The sequence below is a fragment of the Pogona vitticeps genome, chromosome 14, assembly GCF_051106095.1.
Source record: "Pogona vitticeps strain Pit_001003342236 chromosome 14, PviZW2.1, whole genome shotgun sequence".
Lineage (NCBI taxonomy): Eukaryota > Metazoa > Chordata > Lepidosauria > Squamata > Agamidae > Pogona > Pogona vitticeps.
The window spans coordinates 7,609,347-7,622,993 of NC_135796.1; the positions used below are offsets into that span (position 1 = coordinate 7,609,347).

At 40.0% G+C, this 13,647-nt stretch overlaps 1 protein-coding gene across 1 annotated transcript in view; it reads left to right on the top strand.

Annotated features, from left to right (window-relative positions):
- FBXW8 (F-box and WD repeat domain containing 8) overlaps positions 1–13,647 on the top strand; it is a 109,801-nt gene that overhangs the window by 3,612 nt on the left and 92,542 nt on the right. Inside the window, exon 2 of the mRNA XM_020813590.3 lies at positions 7,230–7,334. Within this exon, the coding sequence (XP_020669249.3) occupies positions 7,230–7,334 (105 nt within the window). The remainder of the gene's footprint in view (positions 1–7,229; positions 7,335–13,647) is intronic.

Below are 13,647 nucleotides of genomic sequence, written 5' to 3' on the forward strand. Positions count from 1 at the left end.
GTGAATCCACAACTTTGCTGAAGAATGAAACATTGGTTTCAATACCATGTCATCCATACAGGGCTTTTTCAATAATGTAAAAATGTTGGCTAGTTTAAACATACTGGGATCTTACCTTGCTTCAGGGAGGCATTCCTACCCACTTGACCAGTCCCTCTCTGACAGCTTTTATAAGCCATGAAAGATAAGGGCTCAGCAGATGTTTGGTTGGCTTCATGTATCCAAGGATTATGTCTGCAAAAACTGAAACCTGTCCATTGACACAGGTTAAGGAGGGGGGCAAGTTCCATTCACAGGACTTGTTTCAACTATAGCATGTTAAATTAGAGTGAATCAGAATCATTTTTTATGCAAAGATATGCAGAGGGAACTAGATTATTGGCAGACAATAGTGACCCCAAGCAAGTGATGAAAATGAAAGAAGAAAATGCATTTAAGTAGTTAAAATAGTAATGCTAGCTGTAGTTGCATTTCTCTGACTTAATTCTTGGAGAAATGCCTGAAATAGCTTATATTCCACCACAACTACTTATCTCACCAGTGGAGGGAAACTAGAGATATCTAGACCAAATTAGAACACAGTTGTTGGAAAAGGAAGGTAGGTGGAGTTAATATCAACTTCCAGCTTGGGTCAGCCACATTTAGGTGTTTTACGTGCTTGTGTGTCAGGTGGAGGACCACCAGAGTGGAGAATGATGGCATTTGTAGTAAACAAAACAAAACAAAATCAGTATGAACAAAACACCAATAGCATACCCCCATCATTACTCATATTTGTGTGTCCTAAGAAGTTGGAAACTCTTACAATATTTGTCTTATAGTTAGTGTCTGAAATCTTACAGTTTACACAATTGTAAGAAGAAACATGTTCCTTATACATTTCTTTCTTTTTTTCTACAAATTAAATTTCTGATGGTAGTAAATTAGTCCATTAACTAAAAGATAAATGTATGTCTTCAAGGAGTAGGTGTCCGTTTTTATATTTTTGATTATCTCCAGCAGGTGTTCTAAGAAATTCTGGAACTAATTTATAAAGATAGGTTTAGATTTTTTATTTTTGCTTTGAGGTCTTGCAGTTGATTATATGGGATTTGGAACAATGCATAAAAGTAAATCCAGATCCTTTGTATTTGGCAAGTCAGAATGTTTCACTTTATAGCCTTTTCTGGGGCAGGATGGTTTTCAGTAGAACCATTTTAAAATTAGTTGAGCCACTTTTTCTTTTGCATTCAGCAATTTAATTTTTTGTTTTTGCATTACATCTTAGAGAAATAACTGTGATGATGACAACTGTGTGTTGCGAGTCTGCATGCTTCACATATATGTAAGCAGGGCAGAAATAATGAAACCAAATTTATTTGAATCATAATTTCAGTCATAACGTAAACCACTATGCAGAAAGTCTTGATGTACTCATGTGCTTTCACCCCCAAAAGTGCACTCTTACGTATAATAACCTTAATACATATTTTTCAAAATAGATGTTTTCTTACAAGCAGAGTTTTGACTGTAGTACTGCAGTTAAACCACTGAACTACATTTACAACATTGTTTTTGGAAAAATATTATATTAATGCATTGTCTCATAATAAAGAAATAGAATTTATAATCCCTGTTCTATTACGCTCAACTACTAATAGATCTTAGAGCAGTAACATATTTTAAAGGAAAATTATCATTCCATAGGGCTTTTTAAAATCAAGAAGCATTTTGGCAATGTTGTTTTTAAAAAATTGAATTCAATACAAAATGGCCAATTAAAAATTTTAAATATTATTTTTAATAACTCAGTTATTTTAACCCACTCTGTAGGTAGAAGAATGCATAATTTTGAGCCAATGTGGTGTTTTTCTACTTGTTTTATGCTAGGATATTATGGAGAGTCAGTGTGGTATAGTGCAGAGGTCCCCTGAGGTGGACTGGGCCGTGAAGCAAGACCTTCCCTCCTGCACGCACTCCCCCCCACAGCATGTTTGCGCCTGCATGTGCGCGCCCACATGAGCGCTGCACCGCCCTTTGCACATGCGCATGAGCACACCTGCCTGCATGAACACTGCGCCACCCTTTGCGCATGCGTGCAAGTGCGTGTGTGTGAGTGCAGGGGGTGCCCCGTCTGCCTCGCTGGGCTAAAAAGCTTAGGGACCGCTGGTATAGTGAACAGACTAGAACTGAGGAGACCTGGATTCAAATCCTTGCTTGCTGTGAAAACTAAGTATATGGGTTCAAACTACTCTTTGAATATCCTACATATCTCAACAACCCTATTAGGGTTGTCATAAATGAGAAATGACTTTACAGCAAATAAAAATGAATGACGATATAAATTGCAGGAGATACAGACTGTATTTTTAAAAAATGTGATTGGATTTCCTTTTTGGCTGTGATGATTATACTGGTGGTTGAGTTTCAAGGATGATCCTCCCAGCACTAGTCTTGTCTTGTGGCTGGGGCTGCCTCCATCATTCTCTCCATTATATCTACATGAAATATTAAGAACACAAGGAGAGCCCTACTGGATCAGGCCAAGGGCCCATCTAGTCCACCTTCCTATATCTCACAGTGGCCCCACCAGACAACTAGATACCTGTCTTCTGATACCCCTCCCCTGCATCTGGCAGTTTGAGGTACCTGCCTTTTAAGCCTGGAGATTATACATCCCCATCATGGCTTGTCACCTCCAACGGACTTTTCCTCCAGGAATATGTCCAATCCTTTTTTAAAGGAATCTAGGCCAGATGCCATCACCACATCCTGTGTCAAGGGGTTCCACAGACTAACAACATGCTTGGTAAAGATTTTTTTTGTCTGTTCTCACGCTCCTAACAGTCAATTTGAGTGGATCTTCATTGGTTATGGTATTGTGTGAGAGAGGAAAGAGCTTCCCTCTATCCACTTTATCCATCCCTTGCATAATTGTATATGTCTCAATTAGAGATGGGTGTATTTGTATTTGTATATGAATATGAATATCACCCCACAGGTGCATATAACAAGGGTTTGCTCCCCTGGGTCCAAATTTCCACACAAGACAATGCCTGGGCAGATCGTCTGAGCAGACGGACTTTTCAGATGCACGAATGGTCTCTCGATCACAAGGTGTTTCTCAGCATCTGCAAACGATGGGGTCATCCTGTAATAGACGTGTTAGCATTGCAGATGAACAAGAAATGCGACAGCTATTTCTCGAGAGCAGGAATAGGCCGGGGGTCTCTGGGAGACACTCTCATAGTATTGTGGAGCACACTGTGAGGACCAGGCAGGGAGTGAGCTGTCCCCTCACGAACCTAAGATAGATCAAACAAGAGAAACAACGAAAGCAGGAAGGGAAGTAGAAGCAGAGCAGGTGAGAGGACAAATGGCAGAAGCTCGCACAGAGAAGGAGGAGGATGACAGCCACGCGGAGAAGCTAGCAGTGTCTCGAGAGGAAGGAGATCGCGAGAGGGGGAAGCGGTTAAGTTCGTTAGATGAAAGTGAGGAGAGAGTGAGGAGGAGTACAGGAATTGACAGGGAAAGAGTTGATGTATTTCTCACCACCGAGGAAGGTACCAAGTCCAAAGAGACGAAGAGAATAACTGTATTTAAAGAGGATATAATTGGGAAAGCAGATAAAAGCATACAAGTCTTCTCCGTGCCGAGAAAGAGAAGCGCTACCAGTGTGGATGAGGACAGAGATGAGATCTTGACTAAAGACTGCGCAAAGCCAATAATACCCGGATTGAGTCCGGAAGAATGGACAGTTTTAGTATATCCAAGGGGTCGAGGTCCGGAGCGACGAGTGTATCCAGTAGACCCGAGTATGGAGAGCGAGAAACTGTTAGAATGGGAATGGGCTCGCCATCCATGTTGCGGGACCCTGTGCGCTGTATGCAGCGGGTGTCTGAGAGCTCCAACAGACCAGGAGAAGGAGGCAAAAACATATTATTGAAAGACCTTGATAAAGAAAAGTCGTTATGGTTTTGGGAGAGTTCCCCTCCCCAGTTATCTGTTTGTGGTTCATATCAGTTAAACAAAGAAGCAACTGGTTATATTGATAAAAATTCATTTATTAATAATTCTGACTCATCTTTTGGGTTACAAGAAGAGGAACAGGTAAAGACACTCCCCGAACCTTCTCACACACATATCTAATATATCTCTTCTCTCTGATACCACTGATCCTAAGAACCATTGAGAAAATAAAGCATGCCAATGCATCCTGGTTGCCCCATTATGGCCGAGGCAACTGTGGCTCACAACGCTGACTTCCATAGCCTCTCAATCAATGCGGCTGTTGTGTCTTCCCCATCTTCTCACCCAACATCAAGGGAAGACTTTCCATCCTGACCTCCTGTCTCTACATCTGACGGCTTGGAGAATCGTACCTCAGTAGATAAAATTCTATCACACTCAAGGAAACCTTCCACTAATCATCTCTGCACTTATAAATGGCTAGTTTTCAAAAAATTTGTAACAGCATGCAGTCTTCCGTTGGCGCCAACTACCCTGAACGCTGTCTTACTCTTTCTATCTTATCTATTCGATCATCACCTATCTTTGTCTACGCTGAAAGTATACATGTCAGCTGTTCTGGCACACTAACCCCAAAATTCTGATGCAGCTTTATTTCAGCACCCTACGTTGAAAAGATTCCTCCGTGGCTTAGCCCACCTTAACCCTCCAAGACCGTCCCCTACACCTCAGTGGTCTCTACATACAGTGTTAAGACAGCTGTCTCTCCCACCGTTTGAACCTCTGGCTACTGCCACAGACCGCTTATTGACATTCAAAGTTCTTTTTCTAGTGGCAGTCATTTCTGCCCGGAGTGCATTAGAATTGGCAGCTCTCCATGTTGATCCTCCCTTCCTTCAATTTCACCTGGATAAGGTTACCCTTTATCCTGATGTTTCTTTCCTTCCCAAAGTTTCTACTGATTTTCTTATTCGGCAACCAATCATTCTGCCTACGTTTTTTCCTAAGCCTTCCACTGGTGCTGAGAGATCACTTCACCTTTTGGATGTTTGACGTGCTTTGGCCTTCTATGTTAAAAGCACTGCTTCCTTTAGGAAGTCCAAGCGCTTGATTTTTTCATCTCATTCACCCTTTAGAGGACAACAGGTTTCTTCCTAAACCATTTCAAGGTGGATCGTCCAGACTATTCATCTGGCCTACCAGATGGCTAAGAAGCCTATTCCTGACCAGGTCAAGGCACATTCCAGCAGGGCGCTGGCGGTTTCCATGGCCTTTCTTAGAGGCATCTCAGTCCAAGATATCTGCAGTACTGCAACCTGGTCGACTCCATCTACTTTTGCATCACACTTCCTGGCACCCTCTTGGACTTAGATGAGCCCTTCTTTCTTTGTGGTATATACTTCTGCTGGGCCTCTAGTACTCTGGAGATATTGGATTCTTTTTACCTTACCTTTCAACTTCTTTCTAACTAATTTCCTTGTGTGAGCAAAGTCTGCCCTTTGGATATCTAGGATTTTTATATCAGATTTACTTGCCACTCTCTTCCCAACATGCATGGTGAAAGACATCACGGCATGGTCATTATTTCCTAGTGGATCATATTCTTTATATGTATCAAATAAATGCTGACCTTGTCACTATTTTGTAAACATTCATAAATTAAGTAATTCTTGTTTAACAGTAAATACATGTATTTGAAATGTGATTTGCTAAAATTAGTTTCAAATTCTTTGATTGGCACATGTAACTAGAATATGACAAAAATATGTCATTTGGTTAACTGTATTGGCAAAAAAGGGAAAAGTAACATCTGAGCTGTTCTGCATCAGATGCTACCAAGGCAGGTGGGGGGTGAGTATCTATGCTTAGGTATGTAAATAAAATGTCATACAATCAAAACACCCCATGAGAAAAATAACATACAGCAATAAAATAGCAAATTCAGTAAAATAAACTGACAAAAACATCTAGGAGAACATATACAGTGTTGCCTCGCAAGACAAATGCCTTGCAGGACAAAAAAAACACACACGCAAGACAAATGGTTTTGGCAATGGGCTTGATGACTCGCAAGATGAATGTTCCTATGGCCATGCTTCAGAAGATGAATGTTTTCCATTTTTTGTTCTTGCCTCATGTTTGCTGATTTTTAAATGTTTTTCTATGATGTTGAAAAAGTTAGTTTTTTGATTGAAAAATTTTAAATCATCTGCACAATACATATGGCTTTAAAGAGCACTTAATAAACCCTTTGTAAAGCAAATTTGACTTAGTTCTGACTTTTTTTGCCCATAGGAACACATTAATTAGATTTCAATGCATTCCTATGGGAAAATGGATTTCGCAAGATGAATTTTTCACAAGACTGCGTTAACCGTGGAATGAATTAAATTCGTCTTGCAAGGCACCACTGTAGATTTTGACCTGGTCCCTAAATTATTTTAAGAGTTGCAAATTTTTAAAATCTGTAATGTGTTTTAAAAATTATTTCAAATGCTTTTTAATATAACAGTTTAATTGTATTTTAATATTAAAACAATGTACAGTGGTGCCTCACTTAACAAGCGCACCGTACAACGACAAAATCGCATAGCGATCTCTTTTTTGGGATCGCTAATGCGATCGCTCAATGAGTTTTAGATAGGGCGAAACTCGCTCTATGAAGGTCGGTAAGCGGTTCGCTTACCGACCTTCGCTTTGCGACCCACCGATCAGCTGTTCGGTGGGTCCAAAATGGCTGCTGGAAGCCCCAAAATGGCTGCGCGCAGTGTTTTCGCATCCTCGTTAAGCGAGGGGAGGGCGCGAAAATGGCTGCCGGCCATCCTGGAACATCGCTGAACGGTGAGTAAAGGAGCCTTTTGGAACGCATTAAACGATGTTTAATGCGTTCCAATGGCTTTTCCTGCCCCGTTCAGCGATGTTTCGCTATAGCGAAGGTTAATCCGGAACGGATTAATCTTGCTATGCGAGGCACCACTGTATTATATTTATTGTATGAAACAATAGTCTTCCAAAAACAAAAAGAAACAAAAACCCTGGACCTCATGTCTAGGCTTGAACAGCTGGGTAAGAATATCACACGAAACCCACTTTATGAAGGATGAAGACTCATAATCTCTTCACACAGTGCTTTGAAAATCCTTGAGTTCTTGGACCTTGACTTTATAAAACTAATAAAAGTAGGTTTGCATTTCCTTTGCATTTGGCTCTACATTCAGGTGGGATGTAAAATAAAATATTTTGATGTTAACACTTAATACCTGCTCCTTTTCATTTTTCAGAATGAAATAAATGAAGTCTCCTTCTTTGATGTGCAGCTGCCATATGAACTAGCATTAAAAATATTTCAGTTTCTTGATCGGACGGAACTGGGGAGATGTGCTCAGGTAAAATGTTATCCAGATGTGCTGGTTCCCTCCTGGTCATAGCATATTATGGAAATACTTTTGGAATCAAGAGAGTTTTCTTCTCAGTAAATGTGTTTGGTGTTTGCACATATGTGACAGTGGTTCTGTGGTGGGCGTCTCCCACTCTCACTCCCTCCAGATGTAGGTTATGTCAGGTATTTAGTACAAGTGCTTCTAGTGCAGTCGCAAACAGTAAATGTGGGGGCAGGTGGCAATCATGATAGGTGTCTGTGTATATCTGATAAAGATGTGAGATGTGATTTTAAAAATTCTATTTAAGTTGGTCAAATACTTTATAGGCATCTAATGATAAAATCAGAGCTGTTTTTTATTTTTTTAAACATGACATGTAATATTTAATATTGTATTGATATGACTTTAGGCATAAATCTGGATTGGTCAGGTTGTTTGTTAGTCTGCAAGTTCATTCGCTTATATATATGTTAATATTTTGTAGGGATATGATCTTGGATTTTAAGGACTTCCAGCCCCAGAATTCACCACAGTCCCCCAGGCAGAATTCTGGGACTCAGAAAGGAGAAAATAGAAGGAAAAGAGATATCTTTGTACCTTCAATATTATTGATGCCTAGGTGGGCATATTATTAATTATTCAATATTGTTGATGCCAGCAGCATTCAGCATTCCATAAGCCAACTAAAAAAGGAATGCCCCTAACAAAAAATTATAACTATGAAACTGGACCTTGGATCACCACCAAATTTACCAGAGACATAGCAGAAAGTCTTCTCTTGCTGTCTGTCAAATTTGGGGTTGTGTGGGGAAAGGGTTTTCTAATTAGAGTTTTTAAAAAGTAACACTTTTTACCCTGTGCAGAACAAAGCAACCTGAAACCCTAGCTGGTTTAAAACAGATCAAACACATTGATAAGATGAAGTAAGCATGCCTGGAAAGAAAATACTCAGTGCCCCCCACTTTTGTTATTTTGTGGCAGTTGAGCCTTTGTATTTTTAAAGCAACATGAGGTATGAGTTTACCAGTTTTCTTTTATAAATTGCCAAGATTCTAATCAGATTGAACTTTTGATCGTAACACTCCGAAGCCTATTCAATGACAGTGAAAGAACACAATTAATTCCTTCATGGTCAAACATTTTTAATTCCTCCTTTGAAAATATTTTAAAAGATATTTTAAAAAATATATAATAATATTCAGCAGCTCAGTCATTTAAGCTGTGAAATTACTAGGTTCTTCTGTGAGTGCACACAAATGGGTTGTTCTGTGCCTGTGCAGGATGTCTTGGAAGTTTCTAGAGTTTAAAAACACGTGATTGGTAGGACGCTGCCCCGCCTGCCCAAGGTCCTCTCAGTTCCTACTAGCCGCCGCGTAGGTTAGATCTATATCGGACTGCTAGGGCTTATTTTCAGGTTAGGTCTTATTTTCAGGAAGACAGGGTACCAACTTTCTATTTTTAATTCTGGATTTTGGTAGGGTTATTTTATGCTTATAATTATTATCTGTTGTATTGCTATGTTATTTTGTATGTATTTTTATTATTCTGAGGTATCGTAAGCTTTAATCCTCTGTAAGCTATCCAGACTAGTGGTTGCACAAATGAGGTTGTATATGAATTGAATAAATAAGATGAAAATAAATATATTTTGACATTTAGTGGCTTACCTGCATCCCTTACTCAAGCCTAGCTAATAAATGTTTGCTTGAGCACAAATGTTCTTTTTTGTATGAGAGCATTAAGTGAAACTACTCACTTAAGCCCTTTTTATTCACACCTGTGTCTTGCTTGGAAAAGCCTTGTACGTGCCTTGATTGTGCCAATTTCTGCTTTATTAATGGGATGCCTCAGCCTCCTGAGCCTCTTCGTGGAAAATCTGGTCTATAAACTAGCAGGGTTAGAAGTTACCTGATTAATGTCACAACACGATTGTTTCTTTCCCCTTCCACTTTTCTTTTTTGGTAAAAGCTGTCATTAATATTGAAAGAACACCTTGTAAAAAGACCTTTCTTTGTGTTGTTAAGCAGCTGTCTGCATCCTTGTGGTTTTGAAACAAATTGTAGCAAAGTTCCCAGCATTAACAGGCAAGAGAGACAGTGCTGACTGGGAATGATAGACACTGTAATTCAACATGTACTGAGATTGGCAGAGACTGTTCTAAAACATGACTGGCGCGCACCCCCAGTGTCCTCTGTGTGTTTTCCCACTCGCACAGGTTCACGTTCGTACACGACTTGTTCTTTTCACCCTTTTTTGCTGCCACCAGAAGGTATTACCCTCACTGTACCAATTATGAATCTCAGACTATTGCTGCCAAATATCACAAGGCTTATTTATAGTAGGGTAGGTAAATCACAGAAGAAAATTATGGATGTTCTTTTATTATTCATTAAATAAATGTGGATTTGATTACATATAAGCTTGCTTGTATTCATTCATTTTAATCAAGGTCTCAATATATTCTGACAGTCTATGTATTTCTTATTACTTTTAACTCTTTTATATTCTCTTAACGCACCAACTTCCCAATCTCTTGTCTAAACACTTCACAATCTTCTCCCTAACTGGCTCTCTTGTCTCTCCCAGTTCTCCTGACTCCGCCCCTCCTGTCCTGTCATAGGCTTCTACACTAGAGCTCTAAAATGACTGACAGGAGTGACGTGTGGGCTGTCTGCCACAATGACTTTGACTGAAATTTGGAATGAGCTTTAAAATTCTCACTATATTTATCAAGTAGTAGTTCTGCCATTTCTTCTGCCTCCTCCTCTTCCCTATCTTGTGCTTCCTTAACATCTCCCATTTGTAGCTTGGCAAGAGAAATGTTGGAATGCTAAAGTAGGGAACAAAGCAGAACTAAATGTTATTAAAAATTTGGTCTTGGGGTCATGAATAAAGTAAGAAAATGACTCACAGAGCTCTGAAGTCAACAACTTGTTTATTGCAAATACAGTGGTGCCTCGCTGAACGGGCGCTCTGTTTAGCGACAAAATCGCTTAGCGATGCCTTTCAGAGTGTTTTTGCGCTTCGTTTAGCGATGGTCCCTATGGGCGATTTTCGCTTAGTGATGGTTGGGACCATGCTTCGCATTTTGTAGGCATCCTTCAGTCTCAAGAGACTATGGTATCGTGCTCTGTATGGAGGTCTTGGAACAGTGTCTTGTGTGGCTGAGAAGGCCAATTCGAGAGTGACAATCCCTTCCACACTGGAGACAAATCCAATCTGTCCCCTGTCCAGCTCCCTGGTTTTGCTTGTTTCGGGACTGCCTCTTTGCCTCGGTCTGCTGTACAAGTGTCTCTTCAAATTGGGAGAGGCCATGATGCACCGCCTGCCTCCAGGCTGAACGCTCAGACGTCAAGGTTTCCCATCTGTTGAGGTCCATTCCTAAGGCCTTCAGATCCCGCTTGCGGATGTCCTTGTAACGCAGCTGTGGTCTCCCTCGGGGGCGGCTTCCCTGCACTAATTCTCCATACAGGAGATCTTTTGGAATCCGACCATCAGCCATTCTCACGACGTGCCCAAGCCAACGTAGACGGCGCTGTTTCAATATTGTATACATGCTGAAAATTCCAGCATAGCGATTAAATTTTGGGTCCCCCGTTTCGCTTAACAATGGTTTAAATAGCCTCATGTTTGCTGTTTTTTAAATGTTTTCCTGTTATTTATAAAGTTAAAGTTTACTGTTTAAAATGTTTGAAATCATAAAGTGCACTTAATAAACCCTTTATTAACTAAATTTGACTTTGTTCTGACTCTTTTTTAATTTGTTGTTGTATTTTTTTCCCCATTGAGATGCATTGAATAGGTTTCAATGCATTTCAGTTGGGGTACCGTGTTTCGCTTAGCGATGTTTCCTGTGGCGATTTTTGCTTAAGGACGGCAATTCGTTCCTATTGGAACGGATTATCCGGTTTTCAATGCATTTCAATGGGAAACCGTGTTTCGCTTAGCGATGAAATCGCTTAGCAGCAATTTTTCGGAATGAATTAATATCGCTAAGCGAGGCACCACTGTACATGTTTCAAGCAGCCAAATACATAGACTTCATCAGATGCCAATATAGAACTATAGACTATGCAATTGGAAGCAGGAGATGAAGAAGCTCTATTCTCTTTGCCAAAACAAGACCAGCAGCAGATTGTGGTACTGATCATAGTGTGTTAATATCAAATATTAGAGGAAAGCTGAAGAAGAACACTGAAAGAATCCTAGTGGCATTATAATGATCAGTGCAAACAACATTTCTGATGAATTTAAAATCCACATAACAGGTTTACATTACTAAATGCAATTGACTATGAATCAGAAGAACTGTGGATTGAAATGAGAGACAAAGGTAGGGAAGTACAGTAGAACCTCGATTTATGAACTTGCAAATGATTCGAGTTACGAACGGCTCCATTTGCAAAAAGTTGCTTCGATTTGCAAATGGAGCCTCGACTTACGAACTGAAAAAACCTTTTCCTGCCCTTTTTTTTGACCTAAGTTCACCTTAGGTCAAAATAAGAAAAAATAAAAAAAATCACCCCCTAGTAGTAGAGTCCGGATTAACCGGCTTTGCATTAGTTCCTATGGGAACTAATGGCTCTACCTACGAACAGCGCCTTGACCTGTGAATGGAAAACAGCAGATATTTAATTAAATGGTTTTCAATGCATTCCAATGGAAAAGTTTGCCTCGATTTATGAACTTTTCGATGTGTGAACTTAATTCCAATACAGATTAAGTTCGTAAGTCGAGGTACTACTGTATACAAAAAGATAATTCTTGTAGTAAAAAGAGAAGAAAAACCTAGATTAGGAATGCCCTACAGGGAAGTACAGTGGTGCCTCAATTTACGACCATAATCCGTTCCAGGAGATGGCCGTAACTCGAAATGGTCATAAGTCAAAGCACCATTTCCCACAGGAATGCATTGAAATGCAATTAATCCGTTCCAGCCGAAGGAAAAAAAAATCACACGCACAAAATCACTGCAAGACTCATTGGAAACGCGATTAATCCCTTCTGGCCTCCTAGAGTGTTCTTATAGGCCAGATGGGCGGGGTATAAATAAAATAAAATAAAAGTAATCAAGTGTGCAAGACTCATCGAAAATGCACAGAAAACAAAGAGACCAGGTCGGAAATACAAAGAGAACAAAGGAAAAAGCAAGGGAAGCATGCAGGACCCATTGGAAATGGGGGGAAAAAACAAACAACCCCCCCCAAGATCCATCGGAAATGGGGGGAAACACTCAAAAAAGCAACCAAACCTTCCAAGACCCATCAGAAATTGGGGGGGGACCAAAAAAAACAAACAAATCCCCCCAAGACCCATCACAGCATAGAAACATAATCCCACCTCCCAGCCCAAAACCACACTGCAAAAACACCCAGAACGGTTTTTAAAAAGCAGGAAACAGCACCTTACCTTACCAGGCAGCCTTCTCCAATCACACACACTCTAACTGCTGGGGCGAAAGAGCTACAAAGACGCAACCCCATCGCCACCTACAGTTAGAAAGTTGAATTTCCTGCTTTTCCCCCCTGCCTTTTTCTGTTCATAAGTGGAAACTCCGGTCGCAAGTAGAAGCAAAATTTTGCGGCCAGAGTTGGTTATAACTCAAAATGGTCGTAAGTAGGGACATTCATAAGTCGAGGCACCACTGTACACAATGTGACCAGGATAAAATAAAAAAGAAGGTGGAAAAGGTTTAGGACCTGGTTACCTAAAAGACTGCCTTCTTTCATATAAGCCTGCCTGTCCTCTAAGATCAAGGCAGGAGGCCTTTCTGAAGGTGCCCTGGAAGAGGTGAGGAAGGTGGCATGTTGAAATAGGGCCTTCTCGGCTGTTGCCCCCCCCCCCAACTTTGGAATGCCTTCCCTGTAGAGATCTGCCTGGCTCTGACACTTTTGGCTTTTTGGCACAAGGCAAAGACCTTTCTGTGTAGCCAATATTTTAATTAAATAGTATCCTTTAGCTGGCCGTATGAGGAGCAAGATTTATTAATGATAAAATTAACTGTTTTAATATAGGGTATTATACGGAAGTTTTTTAAAAATTTAATTTATAATTATTTTCTTCTTTACAAGGGTAGGGCAGGGTAGAGGGTAACTGGGACAAGGATACATTTAGAGTGTGTGGATTTGAACAAACACAATACAAATCATTATTTTCATAATAATTCTAAATGATCCCTTCTAAGAGTAGTTCCAGATAACATACGAGAATATATACAATATATAAGGAAAATCCAAATTCAGACCTATATTTTGTAATTCTAATTATTAATTATGTAGCTGTTAATATTTAGTATTTAAAAGTAACTCTTCCTGTACTA